At 37.7% G+C, this 15,315-nt stretch overlaps 1 protein-coding gene across 3 annotated transcripts; it reads left to right on the top strand.

Annotated features, from left to right (window-relative positions):
* The first annotated feature begins 482 nt into the window (after window positions 1–482).
* On the top strand, window positions 483–15,186 carry GPATCH1 (G-patch domain containing 1). Of its 3 annotated transcripts, none has more exons than XM_021550797.2 (20): window positions 483–612; window positions 1,539–1,673; window positions 1,876–1,961; window positions 2,346–2,506; window positions 2,862–2,959; window positions 3,092–3,150; window positions 3,474–3,719; window positions 4,491–4,638; window positions 5,349–5,428; window positions 6,446–6,650; window positions 7,233–7,520; window positions 9,069–9,250; window positions 9,617–9,744; window positions 10,011–10,144; window positions 10,473–10,642; window positions 11,279–11,486; window positions 12,198–12,308; window positions 12,770–12,894; window positions 13,411–13,556; window positions 14,881–15,186. In XM_021550797.2, exons 1-20 carry the CDS (start codon window positions 537–539, stop codon window positions 14,900–14,902), a joined length of 2,808 nt encoding a protein of 935 aa, XP_021406472.2. In that variant the 5' UTR covers window positions 483–536; the 3' UTR covers window positions 14,903–15,186. The 3 variants fall into 3 exon arrangements, with proteins under 3 accessions (XP_021406472.2, XP_021406471.2, XP_077642393.1); XM_021550796.2 differs by having other exon boundaries at window positions 11,276–11,486; XM_077786267.1 differs by having other exon boundaries at window positions 504–575; window positions 11,276–11,486.
* The last annotated feature ends 129 nt before the right edge of the window (window positions 15,187–15,315 follow it).

The raw sequence follows: 15,315 nt of genomic DNA, 5'->3' as shown, positions 1-15,315 counted from the left end.
AGTGGTGCTGGAGGGAGGTACCGCACGGCTGCCGATGGCCGGGAGTTCGACATTATGTGCCGTGGGTCATTTCCGAACACACCAGTCAGAGCTCCCGGGCCGCCGGGGCTCTTCAGCCAAACACGGTGGCACCGGAGGGCCCGTGTGCCCGGGACAGGCTGCGGGCCCCCAGAGCGGGCACCCAGAGCGGGCGGGCAAGCCCGGTGCCGCCGTGAGGCGCCGAAGGGCTCCGGGGCGCTCGGCGGTGCCGCTGCTCCCGTCCCGCCGGTGCAGGGCGGCGCAGGGCGCCGTTCCCGTCCCACCGGCGGGGCAGGGCGGCGCTCCCGTCCCGCCGTTCCCGTCCCACCGGCGGGGCAGGGCGCCGCTCCCGTCCCGCCGTTCCCGTCCCGCCGGCGGCGCAGGGCGGCGCTCCCGTCCCGCCGCTCCCGTCCCGCCGTTCCCGTCCCGCCGGCGGTGCAGGGCGGCGCTCTTTGGGCCGGCGGCTCCGCCTCCCTCTTGTGACGCGGCCGGGTCCCCCGCGGCCACCGTCGTGTAAGATGGCGGCGGAGAGCAGCGACAGCGAGGAGGAGGACTTGGTGAGCTATGGAAGCGCGCTGCAGCCGCTGCAGGAGGGTAAGGGACCCCCGGGAGGCTCGTCTGCTCCCCGCCCTCGCTCGGTCGGCGCGTCGTGCCGAGCGCTGCGGAGCGGCCCGGCGTGAGGCGCTGGGGCCGGGCTGTCCCGGAGGCCTGCGCGGCGCGGTCCGGTTCGGTTCGCGGCCGGGCGCCCCGCAGCCCTGACCGTGAGGGATGCGGCGGGTGGGCGCAGCGCTGGGCTGCTTCCCCTTCCCCCTGCTGCTGCCGCGGGCCCGTCCCGGCAGCCCGGCTGTCCTGCGAGGGGCCCGGCCCAGCGCAGGCCGAGACGGGCCCGGCACCGCTGCGGCTGCGGCACCCCGCGCCTTGTGGCGGCTGCTCCGGGTGGAGCCGGCTGCTGCTCTTTGCTTCTGGCCTCCCCATCCTTCCAAAAACACCCAGTACAGTTCAAGTGTACGCAGTTATACTAATCTGACCGTCCCATGCTTATATTGTTGGGATGGACAGGGTAGGGACTAATGTGCAGTTGTGATTCCCACGTCTGTGCTACTTTATTCGAGAAATACTGTTACAAAGGTTTGTGCCGAAGTCTATGGCTTTTGTGTTTTGTTTCAGTTTGTACGCTTTTGATGTATAATTTCTCAAGCAATTACTGAACTGAAGAAATCCTGCCAGAGGTCTTGCATACTTAAAAACTAAAACTTCCATTTCACAAGAAAAATCCAATGCTCTCAGAAGTCAGTAGAATTAAGAAGTTTGATGTGAACACTTCACGCTTTTCCTTTTTCAGTGGTGTACATGAATAGTTACAGTGCAGTGGAAATAAATAAAATGTGATTCTTTCCACGACAGGGTGGCTAGTGTTTGATCCCGTTCTTACTTGTAAGGAAGAAACAGCTTCTGGAGGAAGTGGGAGATCGTTCCTTCATGTAAAGTTGTGTCTTACTTCCTGTTTTATTTGATTGCAGGTGAACGAATTAAAAAGCCAGTCCCTCTTCAAGAGCAGACTGTTAAAGATGCAAAGGGACGATACCAGCGTTTCCATGGTGCATTTACTGGTGGCTTTTCTGCCGGCTACTTTAACACTGTTGGTACAAAGGAAGGTACATTTTGGTTTCCTGCTCTTCCTTATACTGTGAATAGTTGAAACCGTATTGCTGAAGTTATTTCTCCTTGAGTTTTTGGACTGTAACTTTATAAATAGTCCTTTGATATATCCTTAAGATGCAAGGTTGAAATGTTTGAAGTGTTTTTGAATACTATGTTGCTTTAAGTACCTTACTTAAATATTTTCCTTCTTTAAAGGATGGACACCATCAGCTTTTGTATCGTCACGGCAGAAGAGAGCAGGTAAAACCGTTCTTGGACCAGAAGACTTCATGGATGAAGAGGTAAACTTAGAAAGGAAGGAAAACTTGTGTAAATAGTTGCCATGACAGCAAAAATTGAAGTAACCTTGAAATTACTTCTTGTATACAGTGTTATTCTACTAGGTTATGTAGACTATTTCATAGGTTCACTTAAGAAACTCCTGTAATGTCAATATTAAAATGTAAAACCAGAACTCAACTTTTTCACTTTATCAGAAAATGCAAATACTTTTGAAAGTGTTTAAGATATTTCCACTAAAGTTATTACAAAAACAACTGCATAAGTGGCTTGAGAAAATTAGCAAATATGAAGGTCATATGTCATTTTCATTACACTACTATTAGAGTAAGTAAGAACTTGAAGGATGTTTAATCTAAATGTTTTCATTTTGTGTATGTTTCCAGGATCTTAGTGAATTTGGGATTGCACCAAAAGATATTACAACTACAGATGATTTTGCATCTAAAGCTAAAGACAGGATAAAAGAGAAAGCCAGGCAGATTGCAGGAGTGGTTGCTCCCATTCCAGGAACCACTGCATTTGATGATTTAATTGGACCATCTAAGTAAGTAAATTTACCTGAAAGTTCACCAAACCGTTGATTTCACTTAGAAGTGTTGTATTGCTTGGAAAAGTAATGTTTGACCACCATAATTGTGAGACTGGAAGATCCTGCAGTGTTACGTTTCCTAAGTGGCCTCCACCTGGATTTTTGTTTTGAATGTGCAGATTTATACCAAGGAAACATTTATAAACTGGCAGGTAGTGTGTATGCAAATAGTAACACATTCAGATTTGATTTTAAAGCAGGATATAGAACTAGAAGTTCAAATATTATATATGTACATTATTTATCAACAGATAAGAAAGGTGTGGTTTGAAGTAATTTTGGGTTTTGTTTCCTTTTGTTTTCTTTTTAGAATAACAGTTGGGGTTGAACTGTTACGGAAAATGGGCTGGAAAGAAGGACAAGGAATTGGACCACGAGTCAAAAGAAAGCCACGGAGACAGCAACCTGGTAAGTTCAGGGAAGTTCCTGAGCTAATTAACTTCCTTGTTAGTAGAAAGTTAACACTCATAGACTGATTAGAAAGCTGATTTTAAACCCTCTTTTTATTAATGTAATATGATGTTATGATGTCTCTTGCAGATCCTACAGTGAAGATATATGGTTGTGCATTACCACCTGGACTGTCTGAGGGTTCTGAGGTATTGAACAAGGAATGTTTTCTGTTGACTTATGTAAGAATATGTGATGACAGATAAAAAAACCAACTTCTTTAATGTCCTCAAACAGTATTTTAAAATGCAGATTCAAATCTTTTTAAAAGTGTTTATAAGAACTTTCTATGCTTAATGTGAATAAAGGTTTTAATATCTAAATTTCTTCTTTTGCTATGTAAGAAGGTATGGTTCATACACAATTCAGGAAATTCAAACTTGCCTAGGCTCATGTTAACTGAATGTTGTAAAAGCTCAACATACAGAACTTTTAGTCATATTTGCTCTCATGAACTTGTATTTTGTACAAGGATGAAGAGGATGAATACCAGCCAGAGAATGTGACATTTGCACCGAAAGATGTAATGCCTGTAGACTTGACTCCCAAAGAGAATGTCCATGGACTTGGCTATAAGGGTTTGGACCCCTCACAAGCTTTGTTTGGTGCGTCTGGAAGAGAACACCTGAATCTTTTCACTGGTGGTTCTGAAGAAACAAGCAATTTACTTGGTGATCTGAGACATAGTAAAGGGAGAAAACTAGGTATTACAGGTCAGGTAAGGACATTTTTTAATGCATTTTGTGATTAGTGTAGTAAAATCCACATAAATTTTGTTTTAAGTTTAAAGCTCCTAGTCATTCTATTATTGTAAGAAATGTCAAGTGTGATTTGAGAAATTTTTTTAAACTTACTTTGAAGATGCAGAAAAACCCTTAGAAGTCTCAAATGCCTTCACTTACTCAAACTGTAAAACACTATAAAACTACCTGACTCTGAGTAGCTGGATGGAAAAATGTTCTGTGTTATTTTGATGAGGTAAAGTTAATATTCAGTATGTATTTAGTTTATGTTTTTTGTCTATTGTACTTTTAGTAATGCTGTATCTGTCAGCTAGAGAGGTTTTGTGTTGCTTCAGGGTATTTGTAGTTCTTACCTAGAAGCACTGTCAGTTTATATTTTCGGTGAATTCTATTTGTTTAATTTCCCTGTTAACTGACATATTTTTTCCTTTTGAGAATTTAACCTGCTCTTAGTCAGATTGCACATATTACTTTGGTGGAACTAGTCTGTTGTTCTTGTGTTGTACACACCAAACTTGCTGTCCCTCCCTGTCAAGGAAGTGGAATGTATTTGCTTTTGTGCTCACTGGGGTGTGGGGTTTTTTCCTGCCTTAGTTTCTGTGGTGAATCTGTACATTTTTCCCAGTGAATATATATTTGTACTGTAGATTTTATGTAGATTAATAGGTAATCCATGTAGATGTGTTCTGATATGTGGCTTAAAATTTTTCACACTTTTGAGTTCTCATTTGAAATTTGTATTTTAGGCTTTTGGTGTAGGAGCTTTAGAGGAAGAAGATGATGATATTTATGCAACTGACACACTGTCAAAATATGATACAGTTCTAAAGGATGAGGAGCCTGGGGATGGCTTGTATGGCTGGACAGCACCAAAACAGTATGAATCCAAAAAAAGTAAGAACTGTTATTGTCTTTAAAGAGTGAGTGTAATATGGAGGAAGGAAAAAAATGTAATCTGTATTTGCCATATATTTTAATTTTTAGCCTTGATATCTGAAAATTCAACTAGTCCTCCTTCTATATTGAAGTGTTCAATTACAGAAATTATTTCCAAAGTCTTCCACTAATCCCAGTGTAGATTAAACCCTCAAAGCACATTTTCAAAAGGACAATATGTGCTGCTTGGTGATATACAATGTTCAGTTTCACTGAAGAAAACAAGTGACTGTGAATCACAGTTAAAAAATATGACCCAGCACTTAAAAAGAGAACTTTTTTTTAGCTGAACTTCTGTATTTTGAGATAATTTTTGTAAATTGTAGCTTGGTACCACTTTATTTTTTCTGCGCTGGGTAAGTGCATGAAACACTGTCATAATTTCTGGAGTACCTGTTCACATTAGGTGTGCACTTTAATGGCACTGATGGTGTTAGCTGTGCACAGTGTGGATACTGTTGCTTCAATATAAGCCATGTTCAACCTTCAGCAGTCACTCTGGGAGCAATTTTTAGTTGTGTAATACTAATCCAGAATCAGAACCCTTAATTTTAAATTAAAGGTGGTGAAGATTAACTACAATTATGTCTCATAATAGACAGTGACATATGGAAAATACTCAGAAAAAAATGGATGTTTTAAATACTACATCTGTGATCATTTTGTAGGGCCTGAAAGAGAATTTAAATATATTGGCAAAGTCCTGCCTGGCTTTTCCTTGGCATCAAAACCATCAGCTCCAATCAAGGTAAGCAGATAGTGATATTTTATGTATTAAGAATAACATCATTCATCCTGTGAACAATACAGACTACTGGTTCTTGGTGTTTTTCTGTTCTTATAAATAAATGTTTTGGTCGGCAGTGAAAATTGCTGAATGAACAAAATTATGACACAGGGGGCTATTCAACAGAAACCTAAAATTTATCAGACTTCTGAAGCTATTTAAGCTTTGCCTGAGTACTGGCTTTGAACAAATACCTTCCACTATTCACTGCTACTTGCCGTAAAGTTGGAGGAATGGTTCAATTTAACTTAAAAAAAAAAATCCATATTTTTGCTTTACATCTTTCATATGTAACATTCAGTTTTCTGTAAAAAGTAGGCCTCATGCTTTGTTCACTTTGCTATTTTAGTGACAGTTTAATTTCTTAGGCCTGTCTTCAGGTTTACATAATTCATGCCATATATATTTGCATAAATCAGAATGACAAACAACTGTATGACAGGGTCCTCTTTCAAAGGAGGAAATATGTGTGGGAAAAAATCCCATTGTATAGGGAGCACAGAGTAACCCTTTAAGCAACAGCTTGAATGAAGAACACGGGGAAAAGCACTTTGAAAGATGTTAAAATATAGTAAGCATGGAAGTATTCAGTTGTCCAATTGATAAAATCATTTGACTTCAGTTTAAAAAAAATAGTAAGCAATATTACAAGGTGTTTTCTCGAATAAAAGCAGTGCATCCTAAGACTCCTGTTAATTTTTCTGTCACTTAATGTCCATGTTTTCATATTTTTTCATAGTTTTAAATATGTTGTCAATATATTTGTTCCCAGAATTTGTATTACAGAATTTGTATTACTTGCTGGCTAGGTCTGAAGGGGTTGTTAGCTTGTACTGTCTGTTTCTACTGCCAAGATGTAAATTGAGGAATTCTTAGGTTGAGCTGACTTTTTCAGAAACACATTTATAAGTCTTGCATACAAAGTTGTCTCTCTCTCTCTCTCAGTGGGTTTTTGTTTTGTTGCCCCTTTCCCCCCAGATTTACCCACCACCTAGCCTGCCACGAAATTACAGACCAGTCCATTACTTCCGACCTGTGATAACAGCTGGGAATGAAAGCTGCCATTTACAGAAGGCCTTGGAGGAGTCAACTGGGAAACTGGAGAGTGATCCAACACAGCAAGGCAGGCATGCTTTGAATGCAGCTCAGAGGAGGGAACAGCTAGGAGAGACTGAGCTGAAAGGTATTAAGATACGTGACTATATCTTTGTGTTTCAAGCATGTTTATATGTTTATTTATAGAACAGTAAGAATTTGGTCTGGCCTTGAGAGTTTATTTTCTAACATAAATATATCAAATCTAGTTACCATTTCATTGCTCAGTTTCATATCAGCAGTTGAATTGTTGATGTAACTGTCTGTATATTCATTTACTTAAATACTTTAAAGACAAAAAGTATGTGTTGGATTGTGTTTTGTTTGGGAGGGTTGTGGCCTTTTATGAATATAATAGGCTGTGATAATTTTTTCTGTAAAATATTTTACTGAAATACATTCAGATCTACTCAGATAATTTGTAACTGTGGCTCACATTTGTATCTACAACAGTAAACTTTATCAAGTTATATGTAAATAGCATAGAAGATGTAATAGTGGCCAAATTTTTATTTGCCATGTATGCCATTTTATTGTTAATTTCTACTTCAGAGCATTTTATCTGAATTTATGCACATGTGGTAGGGATTTTTCTTCTACTAAAGTGCAAGAAATAGTTCTAGTAATTTTTCATTTCTCTTTATCTTTTACTGCTTTTTTTCTGCTCTAGGTCCGGCTCCTTCTGTTTTGGAATATCTGTCTGAGAAAGATCGAGAAAGACTCAAAGAAGTGAAACAAGCATCTGAACAACAAATGAAAGCAAAAATAGTGTCTCAGCAGTCAGCAAATAGCAGATTCCAGGTGGCCTCCCCAGAAGAAGCTGCTCACAAATGGCAGATGCTGCTGGGGGGGCAGTTAGCAAATGCTGGTTCTAGTGACTTCAAACCATTTGCAAAAAATCCAGAAAAACAAAAGAGATACGAAAATTTTGTGAAAAGTCTTAAACAAGGAGAAAAAGGTAAAATATTTATTTATTAATGTTTTTCTTCCCCTCCCCCCCATTTTTTTTTTATTCCCAGTGCATTTTATATTCACTGTGAGTTCTCTTCCTGAATTCCACAGTATTTCTTCTTTTCAGGACCAATGTTAACAGAAACCTTTACTGATACTTAGTCATGTTGATTTCAAGAGAACTGCTCATCAAGTCTTGATTTTAGGCATTACATTTCATACTTCTGTGATGTAGCAGAAGTTAAGTTCTGCTTCATTTCCTGTATTTCCTCTCTTCCATTTGCCAAGGAACACTTCAGTTTTGGTCAGTGGAACAACCTTTTTAATTTAGTTTGTTTCTCTTCAAGGAGTTAAACTGACAGACACTCAAACTTCTGCTGTCACTTATATGTTCTTCTCAGAAAAATTTATGACTGTAAAAATACAGCATCCATGCAGAGCTCTTACTCAAAACCAAAAAACATCCAACCTGCTTCATCATCTCTTTTCATGCTGTTTCAGTCTTGTCCATTTTGTTTAAGTTTTTTATATTAAATGATACTGTGGTATATCTTAGATTAAACTAGATACTTGAGATACCTTGTGGTATCTCAAGTACCTTGTGGTATCTCAAGTTCTCCAGTACTCCAGTACTGTGATTTTTCTGTAAGGCATAAAAAGGAAATTGGTCTAGGGAGTTTATCATCAGCCCATGACTTTAAATGGCCTTGAACTAAACTTAAAAAAAAAAAAAGGGTTGGGTTTTTTCACAAATTTTGAAGTACACAGGGGCTATTGGGGAAGAAGAAAATGGGCACCAGGGAAATTTGACAGAGGAAAGCATATAGTGACAGGTAGAAAACCTGGATGTGTTGTTTTAGTTGTGGTTTGGAGGTTTTTTTGTTTTGTTTTGGTGGGTTTTTTTAAGTCCTTTTCATTACGTAAAATAAGTATTTTCTGGTTGCCACATTGGGACAGACTACTTGAGTTTTGAATCCATAGTTCCTGGGTAAAGTTGAGCATTCCCAATTATGACTGTAAGTATCTCTCTAGTCATAATGGTAAAAATGTAGAAATGTATGAATAACTGGAACAGTTAAAGATCTGCTTTACTGTAAGTGTATTTGCTTGGCTGTTGCCTTTTGGGAGAGAAACTGAACCTGTTGCTGTAAACATGTGTGCAAACTCTGTATTTATCTGTGAGCACTAGAAAGCAAATTACCAAAGCATAGTCAGGCTTAGATTCTTTTGTTCTATGTTTTAGTTATTTGATAACACTTTGGGTTATACTTTTTGTTTTAATCACTTGTTAAATCCATTAAGTATTTTGAACATTCTCTAAAGGGCAATGAGTAAGGAATCGATTTTACAAGTAATATTACTTAAAATATCAATTTTGCATTTGGAAAATGCTGTCATTCTTGCTGATTTGAAACATGATCTCCATTTATCAGGGATTAACACAGTTGAGATTAATACTACCCTTAAGCTAATTCATTAAATATTTGCAAGAACGTTATTTTTTGTTTGAAAAGTGTTGACCCAAAGTAAGCTGTCATCTCTCCTCACCTTCCAGGAGAAAGATTGGAGCGTTTTTTTGACCAGAACATGACAGAGTGGGAGCGAGGCAGGGAGCAGGAGGAGTTCTTCCGTGCAGCCATGTTCTACAGATCCTCCAATTCAACACTGGCCTCCAGGTTCACCCGCGCCAAATACGAAGATGATGTTGACAAAGTTGAGGTTCCTCGAGACCAAGAGGTATTTGCTGCCTGCAGTCTTTTAATTAATTTGAGCTGCTGTTGTTGCATTAGCCCTTTTTTCTTTTCAACTCTTATGAAGATATGTCACTATTTTGTTGCCCTTCTGTTTAGCAGCTTTTGAAAACACTTGGTGCATACTGAGCAGTGATTCGTTAAACAGCATTTAAATATTGATGGATTTGTCCTGTTCATAAATCTTACAACAGTTCAGTAAGTTTTTTTGAGTGTAAATTCTGCAAATTATTCTGTAAATTAATTCTGTAAATTAAAGAGTGTAAATTCTGCACACTGAAATTGTGTATTAAATACATTGTATCTTTCTTAAAATAATTATTTATCAGCTGTAAATGTTTGACTTTTTCAGAATGATATTGATGATAAGGAAACAGCTGTGAAGATGAAGATGTTTGGCAAACTCACAAGAGATAATTTTGAATGGCATCCTGATAAGCTGCTGTGTAAAAGATTTAATGTTCGTGATCCATATCCTGAGTAAGATAATTGATACTTATATTTTTAAAACTTTTTATAATTTCTGAGTTTTTCATTTGCTTGTGGAAAATCTGTGGAAAATTTATTGTGTCATAAGGTAATACAGAACTACCCAAAGTTTTTATTTGTGTCACGTAATACGGTGACCTCTGATAAAATAGCATGTATTTGAAGGACTACTCTGGGGGCTTCAGCTTGTTGTAGCTAATTTGAAGACTTTTCTGTGTTAAAAACAATAATAAGCAAACAATTTTATTTCTCTCTAGTTCTTCTATAGTGGGTTTGCCAAAAGTGAAACGAGACAAGTATTCTGTTTTTAATTTCTTAACTGTGCCTGAGCCCACCACATCTGTAACTCAAGCAACAAATGAAAAGATCCAAGAGAGTAACAGTCTCAACAGTAAGTTTGTTACTTTATTAATTTAACTATACATGATATAATAGTACAGAAAAGGTATGTTTTTCATTGAGAACCTAGCTACATGATTTTTTTTTCATTTAAAAAAATCCAAACAAAGGACTTAAAAATAAAAATTCATTGTCATAAAAACTGAAGTTAGTTATATAAAGCTAATTTCTTCTACCTAAATGACATTTATAGGTCAAATATTTATTAGAAAGATTTTAAAAATGTCAATCTGAAGAAGCAGAGTAATTGAAAATCAAATATGCTATGAAATGCAGAACAATTTGGCATGCAGGTGATTTGAATATTTTGGATATTTTAGAACCAAAGAAATCTTCAAGGTGGGATGTGTCAGATAAAGAGAAGGAGAAGAAAGATTCTATCAGTGAATTCATTAGTCTTGCTAGGTCAAAAGCTGATGTTCAGCAGCAGCCCCCAGTGCCAGCAAAAGAAGAATGTGGAGCTGGGACGACTGAAACTCCTCCCACTGTGGTGAGTTTACAACAAGGTTTGAACTTGAAGTAGCTGTAAACCTTGACAACCCAACAATAAGATGAGATAATACATTAATTGTTCTAACACAGATCAGTTTGAACAAAAGCCAGCTCAGGATGAGCAAAGGCATGGGATAGCACTTTGAAGAATTTTGAGGTTATAACTCTGGGATGCAAGATGTTTGCATTTTACCTCTGATTATACTTGAAGTAGGGCTTAAGAAAAGAGAAAATGTAGCCCTGTAGTCTGGGAACTAAATTCAATCACCACTCTGCTCACAGGCACAGAATGTATTTATTTCTCATTTCCATAGAAGAGAATGCATATTTTGGGGAGAAATGTGATGTTTTCCTTTTGCTTAAATTTAGTATTCTATAATTGCAGTTTTAATTAATTAGAATTTATAATATCTGGGGATCTATTTTCACAAACTGCACTACTCTTTATAGGGCACTGGCTGAGTTCCTCAGCATTTCAGAGCTTTACTATGTGGGACTAAGATTGTTTATTTCACAGCTATTGTGCCATCCAAATGTTTTGTAAACACCTGTCAACATGCTTGAAGTTATCAGAGAGAGATTGTTAGTTTCTTTAGTGCTTAAATATAGTTGGTTGTGATGCTATTTTTAGCAGGTAGCTGATGAAGATAAGAATCAGGAGGAAGAAAGCGGACGACCACCCATGGACTTATTTAAGGCCATCTTTGTGAGCTCCTCAGATGAAAAATCATCTTCCTCTGAAGAAGAGAGTGATGAAGAACAGCAACCAACTACTTCTGAAAGACAGTCAGAAACCACCAAGCAAGTTGATATAGCAGACTGTTCTTCCTCTAATTTACAAGGTAGTTCTTAATGGATGTTCATTTTTATGCAACTTAAAATAGATGCCTTGTAAAAGTTCCATTTTTGAATCACACATTCTTGGACTGCTAGGACCATGCTAACCGGTGCAGATCATCTGAGATTGGTAGAGCTGGTCGTGTAGAAAATGCAAATACAGCACTGAATAAAGCTTTGCATGTTACAGTGTTGCTAGCATTGCCATGTACCTTTTGTGTAGAATTTACAAGCAAACTGCTGTATGGTATATGCCTGTTACACAGTGAGAGGGAACAAAACATCTTGTGTAAGAATATACGTAAAATGAAAATACTTTGTTGACTTACTGTCACAGTTGATTCTATTAACATTTAACTTTTAGTGTTTATTAACCCTATACATCTCATGGAGTTTTTTATTGATTCTGAGTAATGGAAAAATAGTACTGATACAAAAGGGAAGCAAACAAATGTACTAATAGCAAATTAATTAATCATTTTTATAGTTTAAAAGGTAAATTTTGATTTAACAGAAGAAAAAGCACAGTATGTTGGTATGTTTCAGAATGTCAGCTACCCAGTTGGCCAAAGCAGTCCATGGAGATAGAGGATGCTGATCAGTTTGCTTTCTTAATGTTTTTTAGAAAGCCTCCTTGAAGTTTCTTCAACACTTCTTAGAAAAAGTATTTTCTTATTTTCCTTTCAAATATAGCAAGTTTTGTTTTTTTTCCATAGAGAATGTGACTGCTTCAACTGATTCTGGCATTTCTTCATTGCCTACGTCAAAGCAGGAACTGGATGCAACAGAGGAATTTGGACCAAAGTTGCCACCAGCTTTTTCTTCTGGTAGGTTCTGTAAGCATCTAGAGTGTAAATTCTGCACATTGAAAGTGTATATAAAATACTTGATAGCTCTCTTTAAAAACGCATTTTGTGAATAGGCCATCTATCTCTTAAATGTGTATTATGTAAACAGGCATCACCAAATGTTTTGTTGCCATGCTATGGCCCACCAACAGGAGCATCTTTGCCTGTATACCAGGTTTGTTTTAAGTCTATAGAGGTAATGATAAAAAATGGATGTGAAAATACAGGACAGCCCTGAAGTTTCATTTTTTAACAGATTGCAAAGGCATTTATTTACAAGAAGGATGTTGCAGATAGGCATTTTAGACACATAATTTCCTTTTAAAGTTTGTTTGTTTAATTATCATATTAGGTGATAAGTAGTACAGAATGTAATAACCAAATTACCGTATTTTTGTCAGAGTTTTTTTTATTCTTCATGCATTTGCTTTGTACTTTAGGCACTACTTGGCAACAACAAACAGAGGTGCCAGCAACTTTTCCTGGGCCTAGTAGGAAAGAAAAACATAGGAAAACCAGAGAGAGGCACAAGACTAAGAAAGAACGCAAACGAAAAAAGGAAAAGGTAATAAATTTAAATATTGATTTTTGATTTATTGATTCTTTGATCTGCTTTTCAGAATGTTTTATTATTTATGCTTGGTTGTAGAAAAAATATATAGTGAGGCCAGAATATAAGCAACAGAATTTCACTGGTGTTTTGAAACCAGAAAACTACCCCCCTATAATGTTGCTTTTTCCATGTGCACATATGTGACTACAGGCACAATACTGTGGGTGGTTTCATGTTCTATGTGGAAGATGCCAGACACATCCTGGGAATTGCATTCATGGCTTATATTCAGATTACTGTAATGAAATATCTGCTTTATGAAGAGTTGAGTGCTTGGACTAAATGAATTTTGGTTTATAATTTTTTTTTTAATCTTAGTCTAAGTAGTGGATGAGAGTCATTGATAGGTGTTCTGTTTCAGTTAAGCTTTGAAAAGCTTACTGAAATGAACTTTTTTCTTTTGTTGACATTCAGAAAAATCCAAGTCTTTCACAAGGAGATGAAGGATTATTTCTGTTCTTTTTACAGAAAAAGAAGCATAAGAAGCAGAAAAACAAAGGAAAACACAAGAATAAAAAAGCAGAAAAAGACAGCAGCTCAGACACTACAGACAGCAGTGATAGCCTTAGTGATACGGATACCACAGGCTTGTCACCTAAAGAACTTCTAAGAAGGTAAGCAGAAAGCTTACTTAAATTTTTTAAATTTCACTTGCAAATTTTACAGTGAATAACTACAACATCCATTTATGAGTTGTCATTCTAGTGAACCTATTTGCAACAAAAAGAAACTGAATAGGCCAGTTTCTTTATGAAGATAAAATATTGCTCACTTTGGTGAGGAAAGAATACAAATATTAGACATTTTAATCTAGAGGGTAATTAATTTTAGGATAGAAGCCTCTGAAGGTAAAGACCACTAAACACACAGGCCTAGCAGAGCTAATAGACATTATAATTAAAGATGACTGATATTTTTGGAAGGTATTTTGAATTGGAATGAAAAATTGAACTCGTGCAGGTGGAAATTAATATTTTCATATACCTACTTCTCTTTACTTGGGAACATTGGAAGAAACATTGTTTGCTAAGATTCCATTCAGATACATCTGTTGTGTGGTGCCAATGCTTAAGCTAGTCTGTTCTTCAGCAAGGGACAGTGAAGCAAGCAGAACAATACTTTAGTCATGTACATGGCTTCTAAATTTAGACTGTGCTATTACATTTTTATAAACTAGAGACTTGAAGATAATGCTAACATAAATGTGAAAATCAGAACAGCACATTTCACAATATTTTGCACACACTTGAAGTAAAGTAGAGCAAGCCTGTCTCTAGTGCAGATCGTCAGCTTCAGAAATGTCCCATGTGGGACAGCCACTGCATTGGCCTCTGTTTAGGGTCTCTGACTAGCTGAAGGAGAAGGTCTCAAGGTGTGTGTTGGATGCCACATCCATCTGCTCTAGTGGCAGAGTGATTGGGGTCAAGGTGTGAATTGGAATGGGCAGGTACCAACTGGCACTTGAAAGGACTCTGCCTTCCATACCTTTGGAACAGAGTGTCAGTTGTGTATTGGTGTTTTCATACTAGAAAACAAACTATTGCTTGGGTTTCTTAATAGCTAAAATACGTTTCTCTGCATTTTGCACAAAATAGATTTCTTTGTACAAGCAGTTGTTTTGGAATCTTCACATTTGCATATCCCTTATTGATGGTGTTGAGGCAGGACTTATCTATAAACAATGTGACAACAGGAGAGATACAGAATTTACATTTTTTCTCAACTGTTTTCCAGGCTTCTGCCTGGTTAGAAACCTTCGTTTTCTCTCTAACTGAACTGAGAATACCCACATCTTGTCATTGAGAAAATGTTATTATCTGATACAACTCAGATCTCTCTCTCTGCAACTAAGGTTTAAGAAGCTGCTCAAGTAATGAAATGTTCCTAATGTGGTGTGTGACTGTTTAGTGACATTTTCCTTTCTGTCCTCCCTTTCAGATTAAAACAACTTCAGTATTGAAGAGCTCTCTTGTGTTCTTCAGTAGTGTGTGACTTGATCTCAAATTTTTGATCTCCTCTGTGATGGTAGGTCAGTGGTGTATAATGTGAAGCACTATAGATACAGTATTCATATTGAATTTCTTTGAAAGTAAATGTGCATATGTTTATGATGTTTCATGAGTTCAAAATGTATGGATTATAGAACATTGAAAAGACCCCTTTCTGGGCATAATAATCTGAAATATTGCAGGCTCTGTTTTATTTAATAAAACAAAGCATTTTAATAAACTTTATTATTACAAATGAGTTTTGTATTGTGATAATTTGTTATGCCTAGGACCTCTAAAACACTGGAGAGTAAGTTTCAGTCTGAGTTAAGTTAGGAAGTTAAAACTAAAGCAATGTAAAATTTTTATTGGGTGCAAGTATTTT

This window comes from Lonchura striata, chromosome 13, assembly GCF_046129695.1.
Source record: "Lonchura striata isolate bLonStr1 chromosome 13, bLonStr1.mat, whole genome shotgun sequence".
NCBI lineage: Eukaryota > Metazoa > Chordata > Aves > Passeriformes > Estrildidae > Lonchura > Lonchura striata.
Note: the sequence above shows the minus strand (reverse complement) of the source record. Positions and strands in the feature narration are given on the sequence as shown.